At 32.5% G+C, this 27167-nt stretch overlaps 1 protein-coding gene across 2 annotated transcripts; it reads right to left on the bottom strand.

The window, feature by feature from the left end:
* Nucleotides 1–365: 365 nt before the first annotated feature.
* On the bottom strand, nt 366–27167 carry LOC112738352 (protein STRICTOSIDINE SYNTHASE-LIKE 4). Of its 2 annotated transcripts, none has more exons than XM_025788764.3 (6): nt 26854–27167; nt 26466–26681; nt 26314–26381; nt 8422–8658; nt 8199–8331; nt 366–923 (listed from the first exon to the last, which is right to left on the bottom strand). In XM_025788764.3, exons 1-6 carry the CDS (start codon nt 26998–27000, stop codon nt 651–653), a joined length of 1074 nt encoding a protein of 357 aa, XP_025644549.1. In that variant the 5' UTR covers nt 27001–27167; the 3' UTR covers nt 366–650. The 2 variants fall into 2 exon arrangements, with proteins under 2 accessions (XP_025644549.1, XP_025644548.1); XM_025788763.3 differs by having other exon boundaries at nt 26466–26684; nt 26854–27129.

Raw genomic sequence — 27167 nt, 5'->3', positions numbered from 1 at the left:
TATTGTTTTGCGCTTCTAAACTGTCGACAATATCGCTGCACGAACCCCGTACTTGGCTCCCATATAGATCTTCCACACCTTTAAATAATAGAGTTTATACAAATTAAATAAGTTAGTAAAATAATTTTAAAAATAGTTGATGAGTTTTTTGCAATTTTTTTTTTTTATAATTTTTCTATTTGTTTGTTATTGCTCTTGCTCCACTTATTATATTGAACTTTCTTATTAAAAAAAATGACAATGTCCTTTTAAACATGATTTTTTTTTACATTATATATTTGCATGAACTTGTAAAAAATAAAAGAGTGATATTATCAAAATAGGAATGATAATATTCATTTGCTAAAAATTATAAAAAATATAAATTAAATAGAAATTTTGTATACATTACATGAGAATCTAAATTAGTATTATTTTACAACGCATTATATTCGAGTATCAAGCATGCTAAGGTGGCACATTTTATTCCATGTGCATCTCCTTTAAACATTAATTATTAATGTTATATTTTACATTTCCGATCTTCACATTCAACCGGGGAAATTAACACTCCATAATTATAATATATTTGGGGCATAAGCAATCACATACATTGGCACATTGAGGATATTAGTGTTACTGTTTAATTTATTGGAGGATGGCTTAAATCTCTAATCAATATGCAGTGGTAGTTTTCCAACAAAGTTGGAATTGAGACTACCCAAATAAACATGGTCCTCAAACTCTAAAGCTGACGTCACGAAATTAATTACTTTCCCATTGTTATCACTAAACATTTTGATTATGTTGCCATCATTTCTCACTTGTACAATCATTGCCTTCTTCGTTGCACCATTGATCACTTTATATAGCCTTGGAAATGTAGCCAACACGCGCTTAATGACCTTGTATTTGTGCACAAACTCCAATCCTTCAATAGTTTGCTGAACAACATAAGAGACAACCAATTTAATACCACCTTAATGGTTTTATCATAATCTTTCACTTTGTTAATCAGTTCGTGGATGAATTTAATGATTAAAATTATGGGAATTATCACGATATCCTTTAAAAGTATAGAATATCAATATGTATGTAGTTGAAAAGTTGTTACAAGTCTTATTAACTAAACTTAGTTATTTTTAAAATTTTAAAAATCTTAAAAATGAATTTAAACTATATTGACTAGATCAAAGTATTGATACTCTTATTAAAAAAATATACAGTAACAAATCTATAAAATTATAAACAAAGTTCATTTGCAAAAAATTTTATCATCTTTCTATCTTTTAATCGACATGATATTAGATTGATCTTTCTACCTTCGTTTTAGAGAAAAATACTTTAATAAAAAGGTGATTCGAGTACACGCCATACAAGAGAGAAGGCCAATTAAATATTAGAAACTCTTGGAATCAGCATTTTTTTTTTGTCAATTTTAATCAATATTTGATCCATACGAATATTAAATTATCTTTAACAAATAAATTTTATTGATTTATGTGTGTAAACTTTCATAAATTTATATTCAAGTCATGTTGACTTATGTTCATAAATTTAATTAATTATAGGTGCAAATTATATACTAATATTTATAAAAATAATTGTAAATTTTTACTAGTCATATAGCATTATTGTTTAAAATAAAAAAAATGCCATAAAAATGTGCATGGCTATATACAAGGAAAAATATTAGCATTCTATTAACAATGTTGACTAGATAAATTTAAAAGAGCTAACCTTATAAAATTTCAAATCAATATTTTAAAACCTAAAGATTAAATTGATTTTTTGGCTACAAAAACATTGAAATTAAATTAATTCTTATTTATTTACACTTTTTTTTAATGAGGAGTGTTAGGAGCCAGCAATTTTTGTGATTTATAGCTATCAAATAACCATCAATGATGATTTTAATGGTGTGAGATTAGTGTGAGATTTTATTCAATAGCTCACTTTTTTTCTGGTTACATGCTGGTCAGAATTTAAAAAATTACTGCCCCTAAACTTTTCCTTTTTTTATAACTCTTGAAGAGTTTCGACCCTTAAGGTTACTTCAAAAGAAAAAACAACTTATGAAGCACTGTCCTACTAGTATTTCTCTTCCTACTATTATCACTCTATTACTAAAAGGAGAAGACTCTACCACAAATCATCGAAACTACTGATTTGTCCCTTGGCCATTGCCATCAAGACAATTGGTAGCACTGGCATCGACGAATATTTGTAAATCACACCCAACAAAATTTTCAACATTAATTACACCAAATCACACCATAATCATCCTACGATTTTGTTTATTGTCACAATCTCTCTAGGAAAGAGAATTCTTTTGAATTTGTCAAAATAAACTCTACTTTTTTCACCTCTTGTATTAGATATCTGAATCTATTTCTTTTAAAATATTGTGCCTAATGTCGCTTTTTGTCTTCATTTCACCATTTGATAATGCTTTCCTCATCTGTTCTAATCACTAGCTCATTTGGAACTCCCAAGGATTCTCCTAGGACAAATTAAACGACTACTTCCACTCCACACACCACTGCTATAAACTTATTTTTTACATCTACCATTTCAGTTACGAATACCAGCTGCTTATTATTATCATCAAAAACATAGCCACCAATGAAAATCGATATTTTTCTCGAATAAATTCAACACATAGCCACCATTGTCTTTTGTGCATCCCTTGAGGTAGTTCAATTATTATTTACTGGTCTGCCAACCTATTTATTTTTACAAACAACACCATTCTTATGATATCTTTTTTCACTCTCTCTAATGGCTTAATATCTCCTCCCAAACCTCTTTTACTAGAGTTTCTTTATTATCAAAGACTCTACAACTCCTAATCTTCCATGTCACCCATATGATTGTAAAAAACAAGTTCACCCATTTTTTAGTACACATAACTAGTCTTTTTTTTTATCATACCAAATTTCAAAAACTCCCTAATACCGTTTACCTGGGTCAAACCCCTATACATAGGACTAAACACTACAATTTATTAATGAAATTACAATGAACAAACAAATGATTCTTATCCTTGACACAGACATTACAAAGGATACAATTAGATTCCCATTATGAATGATGTTTATCCTTGCAAACTTTGCCTTTGTATTTAGTTTGCAAAGTAAGTAAACCATCCTATCATCTCAATTCAAGATGGAACCATCCCTCTCAAATATTGTCAAAAAAAAATACTTTGATTTTGCCACACCTAACTTTGCTCACACGGATGTACTTATCAATGATTTTACTGAGAAACATCTATATCAATGATTTTGTTGAGAACCATCTGTTCTCTGAAAAAATCCAAATTATTGTCCTTTGTACCTTTATCAAGACAATATTCTGTAAAGTAGTATGTAGTTTCTCACAGTATTTACACTTTTACTCAAAGAAACGTCTTTTCTATGTGAGATTCCAATTCCAAGAAAGACCATCGCAGAAGTCGCAGTTTATAATCAGCTTAGATATTTTCATTGAAATGGAATAGAGTGTTGGGAATTTATCTTTTAGGCTCCTTTCTCCCACCCACACATTCTCCCAAAATCTCATTTTGTTTTCATTTCCAACACACATTCTAAACCCTCTTATTGCTATCTCCTTAAAACCATTGTCTTCATTCACCACCTTAACACTATCCCTCCACGGTCCATTCGACTTTGGTATTCCATTCTGTACTACCTGTTTTTTCAGTTGACCCACATTATAGGATACTACTATTTGAACAATAATGTCTCATTCTTAATTGTGATATACTCACCCCAACCCACCATGTTCTTAGGTCTTTGAATCACACTCCTCTTTATAGTTGGCATTCTTTTCCTTCCATTTTTAGTCCCTCAGAAAAAAGTCAGATTAAAGTTTTAGGGAGTTTGAATAAACTTAGATAGTAAAGCGCGAGGTTGTTAACCACCACTCTAATCATAGTAATTCTTCCTGCTTTAGAAAGTAGACCCGCCTTCCACTTAACTTATTCTCGATCTTATTTATCATCGGTTTCCAAGTCTCAACCTTTATGGGGTTCACTCCAAGGAGAGTAAGTGTTGACTTCTAATAGGTTATTACAATCCCCGACATAAGACCAAAGCACAATATATTCTCCTATAGTTCTAGGAGAAAAGAATAAGATGTCGTCAGCAAATTAGTGGTGGGACAAAGGTATTTTGTCTCTTTCTACTTCCAATTCCCTAATGATTCCATTCTCCTTTGCCAACCCTAGTATTTCGTTTAACACTTTCGCTACCAAGATAAAGAAAAAAGGTAAAATTGGATCACTTGTCTCAATCTCTTTTTCATTAGAAAAGGCACAGGTGGAGAACCATTTATGAAAGAAGATATTGTCGCTATGTTGAGAAGACCTTGTATCCATCCTCTTTAAACAGTCCAAAACCCCATTTTTTTTCTAGTACATGATCAAGAAAAGACTACCTTATTGTGTCATACGCTTTTTTGAAGTCCAACTTTACAATTACCCCTTCTATTGATTCAAAATTTGCCAAACATAGATATCTGTTTAATGCTAAAAAAGAAAAGAAAAGTGTAGAGGACTAGCAACTTTTTAAAATTTCGGCTAGCATGTAACCAGCAAAGAAAAGTGAACTATTGGATAAAATCTCACACCAATCTCACACCATTAAAATCATCATTGATGACTATTTGATGGTTACAAATCACAAAAGTAGACCCTGAGCCAAGTGGAGCATGCATGAAGGAGTCAGTCTTCTATTCTTTTCCTTAGTGCAGTTGGGTCATCCTAGACTTGAATCAGAGACCTCACCCGTGAAGTAAATCATCGCACTTACAGTCCAATCCAATTGATTGGGAGAGAATCAATAGATTCCTTTTCGGGAGTGATTTATCCTTTTGATTGATAAAAAAGAAGAATCCACTACAACCCTTTGTCAGACTATTGTTCTCTTGTTTTATTTCCAATTCAAACTGGATTGAAAAAGGATATTTCTGCTTCTCGAAAAACGGGATGGGACAAAAGGATTGATCGAGAAAGACTTCTCTTTCAAGAGGATTCGCGGTATGTCAGGCCTTGGTAAGGTTCTTCACTTTGCATCGAAAAAACTGAACCAACCAAAACCAATAAAAGAAAAAGAATACTTTCATCAAGCAAATAGAAACTTGCCAAACCATGAGTATATGAGGCTAATCTTGAGCCACAATCAACGCGCGAATACCTTTGTTTATGGCACCTGCTTCTTCCGAAGGAACACCAGATTGAGAAGTTACTCGGAATGCTGCCAAGATATCGGATTTCTGAGTACATACTCCATACGGCCCTCTTATCTCTTCCTTCTTCGAGTTCGGTTATGCAAGAAGGGACCGAGAAGAAACTATCAGCAACAAGTGGGTTTATTACGAGACAGCTCATCATGTTCAGCCGCCAGCATTCATCCTAAGCCAGGATCGACTCTCTATGAGATTCCTAGTTGCATTACTTATAGCAATTACGACCCAAGAAGTTATAAGTACTTAGGCATGCACTTGGAATTCTCCTGATTGCCAATAGAGATATTGACCTATTTCTATGGTATGCTTTTATCTCATGTCTTTCTTCGTTCATGGTTCGAGCCTATATGACATGACCGATCAATAAAAATACTCTAACACTCTGCCTTTGTCTATTTTGTTCCAAATTGAACAAGATATTGAGGAATTGTCTATACGTAAAATAATGACATAATCATATTGCTCTAATTTATTGGGTTGAAAAAATGCAAAGTAAAATAGTCTTCTTCACTATATATACTATGACTGATTAGTACTGCAGTACAAGGAATTCAGGTGAGTCTTCGAGACCCTTTCGTTGACCTACATTGTGCTGAAGGGATATCTACACGATCCAATCAATTGCGTAAAGCGCATGGTAGCAAAGAAATTGGGGGAAAATAATCAATGAAAAAATAATCATAAGTGATCAATATATCTCTTGAAACAAATGTAGAATGGAATCGTACTAGTCTCTACTGGGGGTTATTACTCATTATCCAATCCCTATATGGGAATGGGACTTCCACTGGCCTTATAATATATCTTAGTATGGAGGACTAGAACAAAGATTTATATCTATTTATAAATTCTTTGGAACTTAATTTGAAAGCTATATTTCGATGCGGACGTTTTCGAGATGCCCCTATTAACCAACGAATGCATTCATTATGATAAGAGCTTTTGCTCATGGGAATTGAGACCATTATTCAAATCGATGGCGGAAAACTAATAAGCTCATATATTAATGAACTCTATCAAAGAGTTATCTATCAGAAAAATACTCATAGTCTTTCTTCAGCCATGTTACCATTTCACAAGTAATGTCTATCTTGAATAAATGCTATTTGGACCTCTCCAACTAAACTGCTGATAACAGAGCATTTTGTACCCTTTTTCATAGCCTTTTCTAGTTGTTGTTAGTTAAATTTTATCCATTTTTACTATGTTTTAGTGCAAAATTCATTTTTTGGATGATACTTTGAGTTTTTGTGTTATTTCTATGATTTTAGGTAATTTTTGGGCGAATTTGGCAGAATCTTGGATAGCAGATGCTGTCAATACTAACCTCCGTACATTTGAATGAGCATATCCTGAGTTATAGAGATCCAATTGACACGGTCTCAACAGAGTTAGAAAGCTAACTTCCAGAGCTTTCAAGCAATATATGATAGTCTATACTTCTTTTCCAGAATGATTGCCAAAACTGGCATTAAACGTCCACTTCTCGCGTTTAACGCCCAAGAAGGACTAAGCCCTGGCGTTGAATGCCCAAAAACTGGTGTTCAACACCAGCTAGGGAGCAGAAGACAACGAGTTCACCCCCTAATGGGTGTTTAACGCCCATTCTCCAAGTTGAACGCCATGCTTGACCGAAGCACATGACCAAAGTGGATTTTAGCACTCCTTAACTTATCTAGTCTTATCTTTGTAACTTTTAAATTAACATTAACATCTTTTTAGGGTTAGCTTTTACTATTTAAAGAGGACATCACTTAGGTTAGACAGGCAGACTTAGACAGACAGATCCTCTTTACGTTTTTTTATTTTTTTTGTAAAGCATGAGTAACTAAACCTCCTGGTTAAGGTTAGGAGCTCTGCTTATTCCTATGGATTAATGTTATTACTTCTCTATTTTGATATCAATTTGATTCCATTATATGATGTATTGTCCTTTTTTATCTAATGAATCTGAGGTGGAACGGAAGTATGACCCCTTTTTCTACGAGTTCTTGCGAGTCCCTGACTGGATAGTATTGTACTATAGCTTGAGAATACATCTCCTAAACTGTAAATTGCCTGGGCTAATTGGATATGTGACATAATCCGGTTAGCTTTAGGGTGATTGAGGTTTTTGTGGCGTTAAAACTAGAATACTGAGCTTCATTCTCCGATCCGAATGATTTGACATTGTCTATGGCATTTGAAGTAGGATCAAGAGAGATTGAATTGCATTGAGCTTCACCCTCGTTCAATTTGAATGACCACTAACCCTGGTTTTTGATGAGAATAAGAGGAGATTAAAAAGGTCCAAGGAATTGGGGTTTAATCGCTTACAGTTTTGTCATAAAATGAATCATTCATTATTAATTTAGACAGTAAGATGTATTAATCCAAAAAGATAAGTATCTCCAAAACCTTAACTGTTTTCTCATTATTGTTTTACACTGGTTCTTACTGCTTTCTTTATTATCTTGTTTTATGCACCTATAACAACCACTCTTTTTCTATTTCGCCTAACTAAGTCCAGCAAGATAACTATTACTTGCTCACTCCAACAATTCTCGTGGGATCGACCCTCACTCACCTAAGGTATTACTTGGACGATCCGATGCACTTGCCAGTAAAATTGTGCAAGTTCTAATTTCGCGCACCAACTGCTCATCACCCCTTTCATTCTCTTGACCAAAAATTTTTATATTACTTCTATAGATGCTTCCAATCATATTAATTGGCCAAAAATCGTTCATCTCTTTAGGCACTTTCACTTTTGAAGCGAGAGTCACCTATATCTATCTACACATTTTAACTACTTTTGAGATATATTTTTTCTTTTCTTTCAATTTTTCTCCTACTCACTCTCATCCTACCAGTTCAAATATCATGGCTAAGTTCAATGCACCCTTATTTTTACTCCAAGACATAACACTAATTTTTTTTATCCTAATTTATTTTTACCATGATTGAATTATTACCAAATTCAATGTTACCTGAATCAAAGCAATCCAGAAAGAGCCATCAGGAGCTAGATTGATATTATCAGGTCCACCTGGAAGATTTTCAATAAAAATGTCTGTTTTGCCCTTGTTTGCTCCTTTTAGCCAATATCTAAGGACTCTTGATCTGATTATATATATATAGTTATATAACACCCAATTTTGGATATATTATGAGGTAGAAAAAAAAAAGAAATATATGTAAACAAGCACTTACTTCCAGGTTTCACTAACCAAAAGATAATCTTCATCTTTAGAGAGTGCAACTCCATTAGGAAAGTGCAATTTATCTATGACAATATCTACCTCATTTGTGTATGGATTGTACTTGAGAAGTTGTCCATTAGGCCTTGCTTCTAGCAGATCCAGATACCAATTATGGAGACCAAACTTGGTGCTTGCAACACTAAAATATACAATTCCATCTGATGCTTCAATCACATCATCTGCAAATCTAGTTCAACCATTTGAAACAAATTAAATATACTTTTAAATTTTAACCTATGAGGTAATCCAGATACTAATATAGATACTAATATGTAGAATCATAGACAAATCAAACTTTAAAATAAATTTAGGATGTGTGTGTGATGTGTATATATGACACTTAAGCATTTACATATTAATGGCAAACTATCAATTCACTTCTATTTAGACTCTGCCAAAATTTATTGAAACTTTTAGCATACACCATTGTATTTAAGTATTTAGAGTATATTTGGTTTGCATTTTTGTTCTTAATATATTCTATTTTTAAGATTTTGAAAAAAAAAATGTTAGGGTTAGTAGCCATACCTACACTTGCAGGTATCCAACCTACTCTCACCCGATGGGAGTAGGTTGGCAACCCGACCTGCAATGATAGAGTTGAGTTGAGGTACTAGTTATCTAACTCTATTATTCCAACTCGTACTCTTAATATATAATATATAATGAACATACATACATACGATAAACAAGTAGGTATTTAAACTCGAGTTTCTCTCTTTTGTACAACTATTTAGTGTCACTAAGCTAATAATTCAATTTATTAATAATATATAAATAGTATTTGATATTATAAAATATGAAAACTAAATATTATGTTTAAATAGAAATGAATTTGTTTTATGCGAGTCAAGTTGAGTATGGTTAGGTTGAGAGAGTTAAGGTGCGGGTAGAGCTTGAGTTGAGCGATTTAAACTCACAGATAGGGTTAACGTAGCGTTTAAACTCTACTTTATCTTATCTATTATTTCCTTAAAACAAAGTCATTATTTAGGAGCCATAGTAAAAGAGTATGAATTTGCTTATTTTTGCGCTATTGTAGGTTAGGGTTTTCTAGGCTACTATGTCATTTTTTTTACTATTTTTGTTTGTGTTGTATATATGCAGCTAAAAAAATGGTATAGGAGTGAAACTAACCTCATAACTGTTCAGTTAAAATTTCACTTAAGAAGTGGCTTTAATATTTGATTGGAGGTGAGAGACCTGGTTCATCTAGGAGATTATGTGCCATACAAAGTTTGATACTCAATAGTAGTTAGGCTATAGTAAATTAGTGTGTGTGTGTGTGTATGTATGAGTGAGTGTATGTGTGTGTGTATGTATGTTTGACAAAAAAAATGCAGCCACATCTGAATTTGGATATGACTTTAGCCAAAAATGAAAATAAATCTATGTAGTGTGTGTGATCGTGTTTGTGTTGTACTAAAAAAAAGTAGCTTCAACATAAAAATTAGAGATCTGGTGTGGTCACCTGGTTATACAAGTCATCATTAATGTCATACAAAATTGTCATATTGTCTGAAGCTCCAAAAATTCAATATAACTTTTTCTTCCATTAGAAGTGTACTATAGTTTGAGCACAATCAAGTGTTTAATATAAAATTCTAATTGAATGTATGATAAAATATGTACTAGGTTTTATTTCTAATTAATAAACCTAAAAAAAAGGGTTAAACCAACTATTCATTGGTCAAATGTCTCAAAGACCTAGAATGACCACTCAATTTGAGCTAGACCTGACCGAATTTCATCCTAAATATGGGAGACTCTAAACACAAATTATATCTTTTAGTCATCATTCTCAACCAAGTTAAGGTTCTAACTCGAACCATATAGCATAACTCAAAAGGAAAATCTAATTTTTATAAGAGTAAACCACCAAAAATATCTCTAAATTATTAAGTAGTTGACCAAAAAAAATTTTCAAATTTATTAATGACAAAAATATTCTAAAAGTTATTTTAAATATGATAAAAATATCCGACATTGAATTTATATTTCCAAAAGTATTGACATATTAAATTTTGTTACGGTTTTTTCAAATATGATTAAAAATTAGATATTTTTATTTTTAATATGTAATTATTTTAGGTATGTTGATATTTTTTTCAATTTTTTGGTCAATGGTCATAATTATTTTTAAAAATAAAAATCTAGAGAGAGAAATCTTGATCTAGTTTTTTGCATGTATTTGTATCCAAGTTTTCTTCCAAAATTTCAAATTAAATACACAAGTCATTTGCTAAATCTAAGGTCATTTGTTGCTTATTAAAATTGTATTGTATTGTTATTTTTTTGTATTTTAAATATTTTGAGAATATTTTATTATTAACAAATTTTAAAAATATTTTTGTCAATAATTTGCTAATTTTGGAACATCATTCGGAGTATACTTTTCTTATAAGGACAATGTATACTTTTCTTATAAGGACAATGTAGGAGGAATTAAGCACTAATGGTCTAATTTTATTTACTTTTACTAGCTTTAGATGACATGACAAGTGGCAAGGGTAAAAGGCGAGGTGATGATGGGCGGGTTGGTGGTCGTTGTAGGGGGCAGTCTAGGAAAATACAGGTATCCTACTTGATTTGGGTTATCCTCAGAGGCAGGTGGCAAACATCAGACACCTCCACACCCGTAGCCGCAGCCTTAGGCACAGCCTCAGCTACAACTACAACCATAACCACAGACCCCTATCTATACAGTCTATTAAATAGAAGCTAGTGTGGGATGGAGGTGACTAGTATGTTTTATATTTATGGGTTTAATTAATTTTATAGTATAACATGCATTTGTAGTGAAAATTGTTTATTTAATGATAGTTGGGACCCCCTAAGACAGAAGATAGAGGAAATTACTTGGGTTTTTGAAGAACCACAATAGGTGGTTCATACCCAAGTTTAGTGTGGCTCTAGATGGCATCCAAGATCTTTGGTGGCGACCTTTTAAGGTAATTAAGTATTTTTCTAACATCAAATTATAAACTTATATTGATATGATTCATTTGCGTTTGATATTGCAGGACCACTTTGTCTTCATCCACAATGAGGAGCAGAAGATATACAATGCTTGGCGAGTGAGAGTTGCCAAGCGCCTCTAGGAGATGCTAGCAGACATCCACAATAAGAGTGCTCTTACAGACTGGATTCAGACGATATCCTTACCCATCTAAAGGAGTATTGGAACACAGTAGATTATCGGACAATTCAGACTAAGGCCCGAGCCAGTCGAGCATCTGAGACCAGTGGATCTATACACACGGGAGGTTGTTAACTTAATTTGTTTACTTTATTATTAATAAATTTGAAACTAATATAATGACTTCTTGAAATTCTAAACCCTATGGACAAAATATCGGGCTTCTTGCAAACTTCGTCGGAGTGAGGTCTTTCAGAGGACGCAGATGAAGAAAGAAAATCATATGAGGTGGGTTGAGAAATGGTCTTAGGACACTTCTGTGAGTTTAATAAATCAAAATATATCTCAATAAATTATATTTGTTTGTTTATTTAACTCTATCTTCATCAATTTTATTCGATTTTAGATAGAGTTGACATTTCGCTAGCTAAGGTCTAGGAAAAGCGTGTGACTTAGATGGTATAGTGGCACCAGAGCCACCACCAATATCTAAGGATGAGATATAGATGCAGACAGTTGGTGGCCACAAGCGAGGGAGGATACATAGCATGGGACATTAATCCACCATGACTACTCCATGATTCTCTAATAATATTGAGTCTACTGCCAGTGCAGGTGTGAATATCAAGGAGCAAGTTATCCTTCTTAACAGGAAAATGCAACAGGACATGGAGTGAGAACTGCAATAGTATCGAACGAGTGAAGGTATTCTCACTAGAGATATGATGGGGAGATCAAGAGCCTTCAGAAGACCTTCATACACTAGTAGTCCGATCTAGACTAGTTGAAGAATACGGTCACGGACATGAATTCCTTTATGCAGGAAAAGCTAGCGAAAGACTTGTCCAATGGTACGCCATCCATGCCACCTCTTCTACCGCCTAGATATCCTCCAACGACATCATCTGATCCTCAACTACTGGCACCACCAGTACCACCAGCGCCACCACAAACCCCAGGACCTCAGATGGAGCCAACGACGATGATGACAAATTCATCTTAGATGATTACAAGTACTGTACTTTCCTTTTCAGTTTTGACGACATTTTCCTATTTTTATTTTTTCGTTGTATTTTAGTTAAGGACCTAAATATGTATATATCATTTAAAAAATCCATACTTTTAGCTGTTAGTACATTATGTTTTAAAAAAATAATAAAAGGTACTTTTGCATTTTACTGGAGGCTTGTCCATCAGAAATATTCAATTAATATATTTTCTTTTATTTACCATTAGTGCTATTGATAGTTTAACCGTTAGTACAATGAAAATAATATTTTTCCCATGTCATATTTTACCAACGGTCCATAGTCATTGGTAATAATGATCTGGATTTACTAATAGCAGCTTCGCTGATGGTATTTTTTCGATGGCAAAAGGGCTTTGCCGTAGAAAAAATTTTCCTCTCTTGTAGTGATAATCATTTTTATTTATTTTATTAATATCAGATCTAGATAATATTATCATTGAAGTGGGATAGACAATAACATAAATAATATTATATATTTGAAATGGTTTGACTTCTAAATAATATATATGAACTTTTATATTTAATTTTATGTTGTGTTTTTTAAAGAATAAATTATGAATATTTATCTTCTAAAGTAAATTATGTAAGATTATATTGTGTTATGTTTATTATTTTGTGTTAGTTTTTTGAAATTTTTTTGAAATTTTTTTCAATCAATATCCTTAAATATCCATCGAAGTTTACTAAACTAACAAAAATTAATATAAAGATCATGTGACAAAGATAGGAAAGAAATGAGGGCCATTTTTTTTTAATAAAGATGGGGTTGTGGAAAGGGAGGGATACCCTCTCCACTAGGGGATGCAAAAGCGGGTTACCCTGTGATGAGCTAAAATTGATACACTTTTATATTGGCAAGTGCACCAAATCGCTCCAAGTAATACCACAATGAGTGGATATCATTTTTACGAGGATTAAAAAACTGAATCAAGTAATGTCTAATTGAATTTCTAATTAGATCAATAAAAAATAGCAAGAGGATTGTGAATCTTGAAATAGAAGCAAAAAACAATGAAAAAGATTGTGCTTGTGAATGAATAAATGCTTAGAAACTTTGGGAAAGTAATCAAAGAATGGTATGTTAAAGACTTTGGAGGTGTTTGACTCTTAGAAAAAGTAATTCTTATGTTTTTCTACTTTCACTCATGGAAAATTCTTTTCACAGCAAATCATTTATAACCAAATTCCAATTCCTTAGCAATTTAATTTCTCTTAACTTAATTAAATGTCAATTCCTTGGTCAACAAATTAAGAGAAGAGGTTACACAAGATTTCGATTTAAAGCCACACAACTTTTAAAATACTATTCTTAGTCAAGTTAAAAATTATGAGAAAGAATTTTAAGCTAATTCCAATATTAAATTTTTCAATGTAATAACAGAATCCAAGACAGAATTAGAATAATTTCCAATACTTCTAACCATTAAAAATGAAGAACGAAACTCAATCTTGAAAAAGTAAAAAAGCATGAATCAAAATAAAGAAAACACTTACATTATTAATCCATAAAATCAAATAGAGCTCCTAACCTTTAACAGAGGAGGTTTAGTTACTTATGATAGAAAAGAAAATAACCTAAGACTAATAAGGTGTTGGTTGAATCTAGTTATTCTAGCTTCCTAACTATTGAAATTCAAAAACTAATCTTATATTCTTTTCTCCGAAGAATGAGATAATAACTTATTCAAATTCAAACAATAATTCAGATATAATCTAAACTAAATCCTAATAACCAAATTTTATCTTTCAAAAAGAAGTGAATGCTGACTAATTATTTAAGTCTTGAATTTTCGATTGAATTTAGAGCTTATTGGGAATGGACTATCATCTTGGTGCTGGGCTTGATCCACTAGCTCTGGGCTCTGATGAATTTTAGATCACTAGGAGTTGCGAATTCACTTGGAGTTGGAACCGGGATTGGGCGATGGGCGCCCAGTACTTTGAAGTTAGGTGGTGCTAGGCACCACTTCTAGGAGTTGGGGCCAGCCCATTTGGGTCTTCCCAGGGGACGAAGGCATCGGACTTTGGAGTAGGGAGTTTGGGCGCCTGTTCCTGGCGCTAGGCTTGGCCTCTTGAAGCCTGGCACCAGCTTTGTGTTTCTTCCCTAGAAGTGCACTTGTGTTTTCATATAAATTTCATCCTGATTTATTTAAACATGTTCTAAAAATATAATCATTTTAAAATAAATCCAAACATATAATTAGTCATAAAAACTTTACTAAAAATATAAGAACTTTGATTTAAATCTAAGAAAACTATTCAAAAAAGAACTTAAAAAATAACTAAAGATGCCTAGGCATAACCCTTCCCTAAAACGAGGCGAGAGGCCCTACCCTACCAAATCAATACAGAATAGACTTCCTAAACCACCTCGCAAAAGGGTGGGCCGACTAATTACGGAGCATCTTATACCTTTTTTCACAGTATTTTTAGTGTGTTTTTAGTTATATTTTATTAAGTTTTATTACGTTTTAGTGAAAAATTCACCTTTTGGATGCGACTTTGAGTTTTTGTGTTTTTCTTATGATTTCAGGCGATTTTTGGGTGAAATTGGCAAGTTTTGGCAAAGTCTGATTCAGAGGCAAAGAAAGGATAGCAGATGCTGTTAAATCCTTACCTCTGTGCATTCCAACGAGCATATCTTGAGTTACAGAGGTCCAATTCATGCGTTCTTAACGACGTTGGAAAGCTAACTTCTAGAGATTTCCAACAATATATAATAGTTTATACGTTTTTTTAGAATCACTGCCCAAAACGGGAGTTGAACACCCACCTCTGGAGTTCAATGCCCAAGAAGGACCAGCCTCCAAGTTGAACGCCCAAGACTGGAGTTCAACGCCCAAAGAGGAGCAAGCCTAGCGTTGAACACCCAAGACTAGAGTTCAAAGCTACCCAGAGAGCAAGGAAACAGCACGCTCACCCTCCTAATGGGCGTTCAACGCCCAGAAGCCGAAGTTGAACGCTAGGCATACGAAGCACATGACCAAAGTGAGCCCAAAGTGGATTTTAGTACTTCTTAGCTTATTTTATTTTATTTTGTAATTTTTAATTAAGAACAATATCTTTTAGGTTTAGTCTTAGAGTTTTTACTATAAATACGGGACTTTCTTCCTCTTGAGGATCATGCCTCCCAGGAGGAGAGAAGCACAGACACATTACATTACACCTTCTTATCTGTTTTTTCTGTAAAGTATGAGCAACTAAACCTCCTAAGTTAAGGATAGGAGCTCTGCTCATTCCCATGGATTAATATCATTACTTTTCTATTTTAATATATGTTTGATTCTATTCTATGATGTATTTTCGTTCTTCATCCTTATGAATCTGGGATGGAATAGAAATATGGCCCCTTATTCTACATGAGTTCTTGCGAGTCCCTGACAGGATAGTATTGAGCTGTAGCTTGAGAATGCATCACAGGTTCCAATAGAGTATCTGGGCTAATTGGGATAAGTGACATAAAATCTCGTTAGTCATGGGTAATTGAGGTTTCTGTGGCGCAAAGGCTAGAACCCTGAGCTTCATTCTCTGATTCGGAAGATCTGACCTTGTCTGTGACATTTTGAGTAGGATCACCAGAGATTGAATTGCGTGAGCTTCACCCTCGTTCAGATCAAATGACCACTGATCCTGGCGTTTGGTGTGGATCAGAGGAGATTAATGACCACTGACCCTGGCTTTAATCACTTACAGCCTTGCCATTGAATGAATCATTCATTGTTAAAATAGTCAGTAAGAAGTATTAATCCGGAAGAACAAGTATCTCCGAGGCCTAAACTGATATCTCATCATTGGTTCTACGTCAATTCGGTATTACTTTCGTTCTTATTTTTTTCATGTGCCTACAACAACAACTATGTTTTCTATTTGCCTGACTAAATCCAGCAAGATAACTATTGCTTGTTCAATCCGACAATCCTCGTGGGATCGACCCTCACTCATCTGAGGTATTACTTGGACGACGTGGTGCATTTTTCGGTTCAATTGTGCGAGTTCTAATTTTGCGCACCAAGTTTTTGGCGCCGTTGCTGGGGATTGTTCGAGATTGACAAACTATCGGTTCTCTTTCTCCTTAGATCAGGTATTTTTTACTATTTTTCTTTTAATTCTGTTTCTTGTTAAAATTTTCAAACAATCTTTGTTTATCTTCTTAAAAGTTTTCAAAAATTTATCTTAATCATCTTTTTCTCTTTTTCAACTTTTGTTTCATATCTTAAGTTTGGTGCCTTTTGGTTTTGGTTGATTTTCCTTTCTTGATTTTCAAAAATTATTCTTGTTTGCTTTCTTTGTGTTCGAATTTCTTTAGTATTTTTCCTTGTTGGATTTTAAAATTTTTAAGTTTGGTATCTTTTAGTGTTTTTTTCTCTCAATTTTTCGAAATTAGTTTTATTTGATTTCAAAATTTCTTATGTTTGGTGTCCGTCTAGTGTTTTTCCTTCTTTTTAATTTTTTCGAAATATATATATATATATATATATATATATATATATATATATTTGAAAATCTTTTTCTATCTTGGTTTCAAATTTTAAGTTTGGTGTCCCATTAGTAATCTTTTTATTTAATTTAATTTTCTTGCTTATCATTTCTTCTTTGATCTTTATCTTATCTTTTTCTTTGATTTCAAAATTTTGTTATCTTATCTTTATTTTAAATTCAAATTTTAAAAATTTAGTATTTTGTTAGTCTTTCTTTCTTTCAAATTCAAATTTTCAAAATCTTTATTTGACTTTTTCTTTCCAATTTTAAAAAAATTAATCTCCTCTCTTAATTTTCAAATCTTATCTTACCTTGTTTCTTTCCCTTAACTTTTTCTTTCTAAATTTCAAAATCTTTAAATTGATTTTTTTAATTTTCAAAAATTGCATCTTAAATTTCAAATCTTGCTTTATCTTGTTTTAATTTTAAAATTTTGGTATCTTTTAATATTTTATTTTTCTTTATAAATTTCAAAAATTTCAAATCTTTTCTTTTTCTTTTTAATTAATTTTATTTTTAAGATTTTCAAATCATATCTTGCTTATCTTTCTTGATTCTTAATCTTTATCTTATTTATCTTTTCCTTGATTCTAGTTATTTGATTTTTCATTTAAATTCAAATTTTAAATTCAGTTTTTAAGTTTGGTGTTTTCTTTAGTTTTTCTTTCTTTCAAATTTGAATTTCAAAATCTTCATTTGACTTTTTCTCTCTCCAACTTCTTGAAAATTTTCAAATCCATTCTTCCATCTTTAATTTCAAATCTTGTTAGTTAATTATTTATCTTATCTTGTTTTATTTTTAGTTTGGTGTCTCTTTAATTTTTTTCCTTTCTCTTTGAATTTCAAAAAATTTTAAGCCTCCCTCTTTCTAATTTTTTAATTTTTTTTTGAAATTGTTAGTTATTTTTATTTTCAAATTAGTATTTTATTTTTTTATTATTTATTTTCGAATTTTTTTTTTTAAAAAAATTCTTCCTTACTTTTCTGTTTACCACCTGGTGCGTTTAATTTTGTTTGGTATTTTGTGTTGAGGAACAATCATGGAGAGGGATCACATGGGTTACTACTCACACCCAAGGAGTGATTCGAATGACTATGGATGGAGGAATTATCCAAATTTTGGTTGGCAAGGTCAAGAGCAAGGAGATGTCAATGTTTCATATTCCGTCTATCAAGAACCATCATCTCCTTACTCATATAAAAAAGCATCATCTTTCGATCTTGCCTGCCAAGAACTGGAGCAAATAACAGAGAAAATTTTGCAAAAATTTCCATCTTCATCCCCTGCATATTCATACCAAGAACTACCACATCTCTATTTATACTAAGAACCATGCTCCTTTTACTCATATCAAGAGCCACCATCTTATTATTCATATCAAGAATCATCATCTCCTTATTCAGAACTATCAGCTTTAGAGCTTACCATGAAAGAATTAAGGGATGTCGCTCAAGATTGCATACAAGATATGAGAATGAGTGTCAAGAATGTAGAGGGGAATGTGGAGGTGATTACCAAACGCTAGGCAGAGGAACAAGCAAACTCCCTCACAAGAGAAGCAATACAAATTCCTATAAAAAAATGTGAAGAAATCATTCATTGGAGTCCATACCCCAGTAAATTAGAGAGTTTTCCATCCTCACACATAGAAGAAGAAGGAGATGCACGAACAAAGGATAGTGTAAGGGAGGAAGACAATTTTGGAAATTTACACTCTAATGAAGCAAAGAGATAATAGCGGGTGAGTTTACTGAACTACCAATCCCAGAGGTTCTTGATGAAGGGTACACTCCACCCATCATACAACACCCAAGTCTTGAATTCAGAGTGGTAGAGATAATCAAGGAATATACTAAAAAGGGGATTGTGACCAAAGAACAAAAAATGATATCCATGAAAAAGAAAAGGTCAGCAAGAAACAATACAACCCTACCCTAACAAGCAAGGAGAATCAAGCTGATAACCATAAAAGAAAGCTTGTTAGGAGGAATTCAAATCCAATGGCACTATTCTCCTCCTCTTCTCCCTTGGAGTCATTTCTCTTAACCAACTGGAAGAAGAGGAAGAAACTTCAAAAATCAAATGTCAAGCTAATGACATTAAAGAAGCGCTTGTTGGGAGGCAATCCAACTATAAGTATCATTTAGTTTATTTCAGTTTTACTTCAGTTTTATTTTTCCTTGATTTTCAAAGTTTTCCAAGGTTTTCTATTATTTGTGATCATGCACAGTGCTTAGAACAGAAACAGGAACGCGTGGCAAGGAGAACAGAACACCCTGGAGTATACTCCTACTGGCATTCAATGCTGGAAGGGGGAAGAGAACTTAGGCGTTCAATGCCCATAAGGGAACAAAGAGGACCCTATGCCGTTCAAACGCCAGTCCTGGCGTTCAACGCCACTAAGGAGCCAAGTTTTCTTTACTTGGGAACAAGCAAAGTTTTTAAGTTTGGTGTTGCAGAGTGAGCTCTAAGTGTATATTATCATCAATGGCACCAAAGGGAGGTGAATCATCTTCACAGAAGAGCACAGCTTGAGCAACCATCTTAACTGAGGTGGTTAAGTTTCATCATCTCTTCCTCTATCTTATTTTCAGTTTCCATTCTAGCTCTTGCATGATTACTATTAAGATTTCCTTTGCTTTCTAGTCTAGTAGTTCAATTTTGAAAATTTAAAAAATTTTATGTATAGAAGATGTCTCATGCATTACTCACTAAAGCTTAAAAAGAAAATTTTTGAAAAAAAGTAGTAAAATACATAAGATCTTGAGTTATATCATGAGTTATTACAATTATTTTGATGTAGTGGCCTTGCCTTTACTTTCTGAATGTATGAATTAACTGTGCATAATTGACATTGAAGTTAAGCATGTTGGCTCTTGAAGAACAGTGAATTTAGAGAAGTATTATTGGTTCTCTGAAAAATAAAAAATATTGATTCTTGAAGCAAAAGAAACAACAACAAAAAAAAAGAGAAAAAAAAAAAGAAGAAAACCAAGAAAAGGGTCCAAGGCTTTGATCATCAATGGTTAGGAAGGTCAAAATTGGCCTAAAAAGCTCAAATGAGTTGCTATCCCTAACTATATGTTTGTGGTGTGAAGGTATCAAGTAAAAAGCTTGAGACTGAGTAGTTAAAGTCGTGATCTAAGGCAATAAAAGAGTACGCTTAAGAACTCTGGGCACCACTGTCTGGGAATTTAAGCAAAGCTAACTTCGAATCCAAAGGGTTCCCACAGATAAGTGCTTGTGGCGTTTATGTATCTGGTGGTAATACTTGAAAACAAAACGCTTAGAGTCACGTCTAGGCTTGAAAAGATGCAAAACACCAAAATAAAAAGTTGTGTTCAAGAATCAAGAAAAGCTAAAAGAAGAGAATCAATAATATCATCCGGATTCTAATTCCAAGGGATGTCAATATTTCTGAGCTTTAAAGGAAAGTGAGATGCCAAAACTGTTTAGAAGAAAAGAGCTAATAGCCCCATTCAATATTTGGAACTGAGTTTCATTGAGAACTCTGAGACCTATTATATTTTTCTCTTCCAATGGTCCTATCTTGTTTTTGGTTGCTTGAGGACAAGCAACAGTTTAAGTTTGGTGTTCTGATGACGGAGTACCTTATACCCCTTTTTCACAGTATTTTTAGTGTATTTTTAGTTTTAGTTAGGTTAACCACCAAAAACACCCCCGAATTATTCAAACGCTGACAAAAATGCACCCGAATTTTACTATCAACAAAAATGCCTTCAAATAATTTAAAAATACAACAAAAACACCCAACAGTAAATATATATTTTCAAAAAATGCCTTAGAGATTGAATTTTGATGCAATTTTTTGCAAACATGATTATAAAATTGAGATATTATTATCGTTAAAATTTGGTGATTTTTCATTAAGTATATATTTTTCTTATAATTTTTTTGTTAACAACCAATAATACTTTTAAAAAATTACAAAAAAATATATACTTAACAAAAAATCACCAAATTTTAAGAACAATAATATCTCATTTGTTTAATCATACTTGCAAAAAATCACATCAAAATTCAATCTCTAATGTATTTTTTGAGAAATACATATTTAATGTTAGTTTTTTTGCAAGATTATCTAACATTAAATATGTATTTCTCAAAAAATACATTAGAGATTGAATTTTGATGCAATTTTTAGCAAGTATGATTAAAAAAATGAGATATTATTATCCTTAAAATTTAGTAATTTTTTGTTAAGTATATAATTTTTTTGTAATTATTTTGTTAACAACCAATAATACTTTTAAAAAATCACAAAAAAATACATACTCACCAAAAAATTACCAAATTTTAAGAATAATAATATCTCATTTTTGTAATCATGCTTACACAAAATTGCATTAAAATTCAATCTCTAAGGTAATTTTTGAAAATACATACTTACTGTTGGGTATTGTTGTTGCATTTTAAAATTATTTAAAGGTATTTTTGTCGATAGTAAAATTCGGGTGCATTTTTATTAGCGTTTGAATAATTTGGGGCATTTTTGGTAGTTAACCCTATATTTTATTAAATTTTATTAAGTTTTAGTATGTTTTAGTGCAAAATTCACCTTTTGGATGCTACTTTTAGTTTTTGTGTTTTTCTTATGATTTCAAGGGATTTTTGGATGAAATTGGCAAGTTTTAGCAAAGTCTGATTCAGAGACAAAGAAATGATAGTAAATGCTGTCAAATCCTGACCTCCGTGCATTCCAACGAGCATATCTTGAGTTACAGAGATCCAATTGATGTGTTCTCAATGTCTTTGGAAAGCTAACTTCCAGGGCTTCAGCAATATATAATTATCTAAACTTTGCTTTTGGAATCACTGCCCAAAACGGGCATTGAATGTCCACCTCTGGAGTTCAACGCCCAAGAAGGACCAGCCTCCAAGTTGAACGTCCAAGACTAGAGTTCAACGCTCAAAGAGGAGCAAGTCCAGCGTTGAACACCCAAGACTAGAGTTCAACGCCACCTAGGGAGCAAGGAAACAGCACGCTCACCCCCTAATAGGCATTCAACACCCAGAAGCCGAAGTTGAACGCCAGACATACGAAGCACATGACCAAAGTGGGCCCAAAGTGGATTTTAGTATTTCTTAGCTTATTTTATTTTCTTTTTGTAATTTTTAATTAAGAACAATATCTTTTAGGTTTAGTCTTAGAGTTTTTACTATAAATACGAGACTTTCTTCCTCTTGAGGATCATGCCTCCCAGGAGGAGAGAAGCACAGACACATTACATTACACCTTCTTATCTGTTTTTTCTATAAAGTATGAGCAACTAAACCTCCTAAGTTAAGGATAGGAGCTCTGCTCATTCCCATGGATTAATATCATTACTTTTCTATTTTAATATATGTTTGATTCTATTCTATGATGTATTTTCGTTCTTCATCCTTATGAATCTGGGATGGAATAGAAGTATGGCCCCTTATTCTACATGAGTTCTTGCGAGTCCCTGACAGGATAGTATTGAGCTGCAGCTTGAGAATGCATCACAGGTTCCAATAGAGTATCTGGGCTAATTGGGATAAGTGACATAAAATCTCGTTAGTCATGGGTAATTGAGGTTTCTGTGGCGCAAAGGCTAGAACCCTGAGCTTCATTCTCTGATTCGGAAGATCTGACTTTGTCTGTGACATTTTGAGTAGGATCACCAGAGATTGAATTGCGTGAGCTTCACCCTCGTTCAGATCAAATGACCACTGATCCTGGCGTTTGGTGTGGATCAGAGGAGATTAATGACCACTGACCCTGGCTTTAATCACTTACAGCCTTGCCACTGAATGAATCATTCATTTTTAAAATAGTCAGTAAGAAGTATTAATCCGGAAGAACAAGCATCTCCGAGGCCTTAACTGATTTCTCATCATTTGTTCTACGTCAATTCGATATTACTTTTGTTCTTATTTTGTTTCATGCACATACAACAACAACAACAACTATCTTTTCTATTCGCCTGACTAAGTCTATCAAGATAACTATTGCTCAATCCGACAATCCTCGTGGGATCGACCCTCACTCACCTGAGATATTACTTGGACGATTCGGTGTACTTGCCGGTTCAGTTGTGCGAGTTCTAATTTCTCGCACCACCGACCCAGCTACTCACAATGCACAATAATCATTTTGGCAGATTCGGAGATGGAAAAGGAGCTGGAGATAGTGAGGAATGGATAGTTACAGACGGTGATGATATGAACGACGACTAGACAAGGCTGTAGGCAATGAAAAGCTAGACGAAAATGAGACTGGGTGCGAACTCGAGTTGGAAGCTAAAGGGAGAAAGTGGGGTGAGGAGGTTTAAGCACTAGCAATGGCAAGAGAGAGAGAGAAAAAGAGAAAGGTAGAAAGTTAAGAGAGAGAGAGAGAGAGAGAGAGAGAGATTGTGTTGACAGAGGCAATGAGGTTAGTCATTGATGTGGTGACTTGACGAGAAAATGAGAGTATTAGTGAGTGTGAGACTAAACTTTTGCTTTGAAATCCTAAATTTTGGTATGTATATCCTTTAATTAAATATCAACATTGTCCTCTTTTTAAAAAAATTAACAATATTACAGGCTCATCGAGCTAACCCACCTGACCTTGCCAAAGCTCATGAGTTTGGCGATGTGGGTTTGGCGATTTTTTAAAATTAATGAGTTCAAAATCTCATACCGATCCATCTTTTTTTGATAATTTTGACAAGTCGGCCCGACAAATTTGGTTCATTTTATTGCTCCTACATCCCACAAAGTTATTCTGTCATTCCTAAATGTGAGATCAATTAGGTTTATATTATATCTATAGCTTATTTTAATTTAATTCAAAAGAGACAGTATTTTATAGGGTTTAAAATTCTATAAAATCCTATAAAATTGACTTGGTCTGAATTTAAGCAAATTTGATTTTATTCTGCCTATATACACGCTAAATAAGTGATCTAATAATTCAAAATAATTCTATGATGAAAAGATATTTATATAAAGAGAATGAAAAGTAGTGTGTATAATTTTTTTTAAAAAATAACAAAAATAAAATGACATATTTTCTTAAAAGATATTTAGTTATCTATAAAAATAAATCTTTTATCCCTTCACCATTTTTTTTCAACATAGTATGCACCAATAATTCAATAAGTTAACGGGATCAATTGGCGAGTTGGACTTTGATAACTATGCTTGTACATACTCGATAGATGATGGATCACTATAACTAAATGGTCCCAGCAGAAAAGTATTCCTCCTTGACAGAATCTAGTAGCCACGTCCATTTCAATATATCATTAATTCATTGTGTCCTTGACAAATGGTATTGGCATCTTGCTATTCCCTTGCACGTGCCTATCTTAAAATTATTTCCCTCTTTCCCTGTATCATTTTCGTACGGAGATGAATTTTTTTGTTACACGTTAACTTATTATTAGAGTGATATGAGACTAGCCTAATGTGTGTTAATCCAATGCCATATTTTAAATTACAGTCTGAAATCGGAAATACGGCTGCATAACTGTAACAATTGGTATGCTAAATTGATAAATTCACATAAATTTTTTTTTTTTTTTTTGGTATGACATAATTTTAACTGCAACGTAATGCATCAAAACAAATGGGCCTCAACAAGTAGCAGAGACGTATGGACTTCAAATTGCTAGAGAAAAATAAAGAAGTTAAAATGGTTTTCCAAAGTTTACGTTTGCTAAAAAAATTCTAAAAATTTGAAACACAAATAAATTCAGAAAAGAAATTATAAAAACGCGATAAAAATAATAAAAATATCATTCTTTAAGTAGTGGCAAACTATTTTTCGGACAAATAACTTGTCTATTTGATTTGAAGTTTTGTATAAATATTTAAATAATTATTTAAAAGGTGCATGCGGAAAATTGAAACCAAATTCGATTTCTATATTTTCTTCATTTTTTAAAAACATTTCAGTTATACACAGAAAAAAAAAAACAAAAAATTTACCTTGTATAAAATTACTAGTTAAAAATAAAAGTATCCCATATTTCTAATCTTATTTACAAGACATTACATTAAAATATAATTTCAAAAGTCTTTTTAAAAACTATATTTAATATTTAGTTTTGTTATGTTTTTAAATATTTTAGAACTAATTAGTTATTATTCATACCTTTTGTAATGATATTTTCAGCTGTATTAGATATACGTTCAAATTAACTATTAAAATTAGTTATTAGAATAGAATTCAGTCAATTCACATTAAAATATAAAATATAAATTAAAAATAAGTTAAATTATATATATTTATATAGAAATATATAATAATTAATTTTAGTGTACAAATAGTATTTTTGTTAAACTGATCCATAATTTAAACTTTCAAGTTTCAAGTACTATTTTATTAGTTTACCCAAAAATAAATAATAAAATAAGCTACAATAACTATAAATCTTGGCTAATTTTTTTTTATATTGTTTAAATATATGTGTAATATATTGTTATTGAAAGATTAGGTGTTTTTTTTTTATATGGTGTTTTATTTAAATCGGACGGTCTGATTTGTTTGAAGAAAAAAATAAACTACAAATCAGAGGGTCCGATTTGTTTGAAAAAAAAACTACAAATCGCATGGTCTGTTTTGTATTTTTTATTTTTTTTTTATTTTTTAAAATAAAAAACAGGCGGTCCGATTTTAACATTAAAATTTTTTTTATTTTCGAAATCACAAATCGGTCGGTCCGATTTGTGATTGTTTGGGAAAAAAATAAAACAAATTGGAGGCACCGATTTGTAGTTCCCATAACAAAATTAAACACTTCTCTTCTCACATCATTAAAAAATACACTCTAATCATTGAAAAATATACTCTTCTCTCTCTCGCACGAAAAACAAAAAGTGATAAATCTTCTAAAATGTAAATGATGACTTATCACCACTGCAGTTGAAAGCACTGGCTGGATAAAAAGGATAGGTCATTTTAAAGTGAATGTGTTATGAACTTCTGATCATGACTCTACTGACATACAATTTAAAGTTACTGACGCAGCTTGCTTAACGTTTTTTTATTTTATTTATTTTTATTTTCCTTCCTTCTTTTCATTAATAAAAAGATAAAAAAATTACAAACAAAATAGAGGTGCAAACATTTGGGTGAAGCAGATTGAGTGAAGAATTAGATCCGTATTTGAAATCAGTTCAGATTTTATTGAAGCAAAATATTAGGAGAGTAAGAACTCACTTTAACCGAGAACCATTCACTTGTGAAAGGAGAAGGCTAAAACCATCTTCTGTAACCTTGAACAAACCCTGTAATATAAACAATTATAATTAACCATGTTATTATGCTCTGAACCAATAAATTAAGACATGAGTGAGAGATTCAGTGGTTACCTTTTCAACGTCACAGACAAAAAGGCCACCATCTTTAGAAGCAGCGATTCCTAGCAAAGTGTTACTGTCAATATGCTTCCAGTTCTCCCAATTTTCGTTATTTCTGGACAATCTTTTGATCCAACCGTCGCGAGTCGCGGCGTAGAGAGTTCCGTCGTTGTCCACACACACATCCTCTGGATCCTTCAGAGCCCCTTCTCCAAGCTTAGTTATGTTCTGCTAAGGAAACAAAGTAATATATAACAAAAATTTAAATATTAATTACGGAGCACTTTAGCTCTCTTTTATTTCTTTAATTTTTTTAATTCTTCAATTATAATAAGCTCCACTATAAGTATTAGCTCTTTTTTTTCTTTAAAAAAAAATATATGATATGCATTTTCTGAACCTGTAATTGGTTTCCTGGTGTAGAAGATGAAGGTGGAAGCTCCAGAGGGAGTGGATCGATGGGAGAGAAGTAGAAGATTTGAACTGTGAGAGACACTATCACTGCTAGAACCAAGCTTGAGCTTATTGTTATGATGTTGGAGGCCATGCTCTTAGGTTGCTCTTGTTCTGCTTTGGAATGTAGTGAACTTTTGAAACTGGATTAGGGTCACAAGAAGGAATCCGTTCTATAAAATATCCGACACCACCCAAATTCTTCACCACATTGAAATTAGTTGATATTAGTGTTTTTGTCTATAATATCATTATAAACAT

Source organism: Arachis hypogaea, chromosome 13, assembly GCF_003086295.3.
Source record: "Arachis hypogaea cultivar Tifrunner chromosome 13, arahy.Tifrunner.gnm2.J5K5, whole genome shotgun sequence".
Lineage (NCBI taxonomy): Eukaryota > Viridiplantae > Streptophyta > Magnoliopsida > Fabales > Fabaceae > Arachis > Arachis hypogaea.
The sequence above is the reverse complement of the archived record's forward strand: the minus strand, read 5'-3'. Positions and strand labels throughout refer to the sequence as shown.

What these genes read in the sequence shown, in the direction of transcription:
- LOC112738352 (XM_025788763.3), bottom strand. Translation starts at nt 27,000, where the DNA reads ATGGCCTCCAACATCATAACAATAAGCTCAAGCTTGGTTCTAGCAGTG. An exon ending in TTGTCTGTGACGTTGAAAAG is followed by an intron (nt 26,382 to 26,465) that starts GTAACCACTGAA and finishes TTTATATTACAG; the next exon opens with GGTTTGTTCAAGGTTACAGA. An exon ending in GTGAATGGTTCTCGGTTAAA is followed by an intron (nt 8,659 to 26,313) that starts GTGAGTTCTTAC and finishes TGGTTGAACTAG; the next exon opens with ATTTGCAGATGATGTGATTG.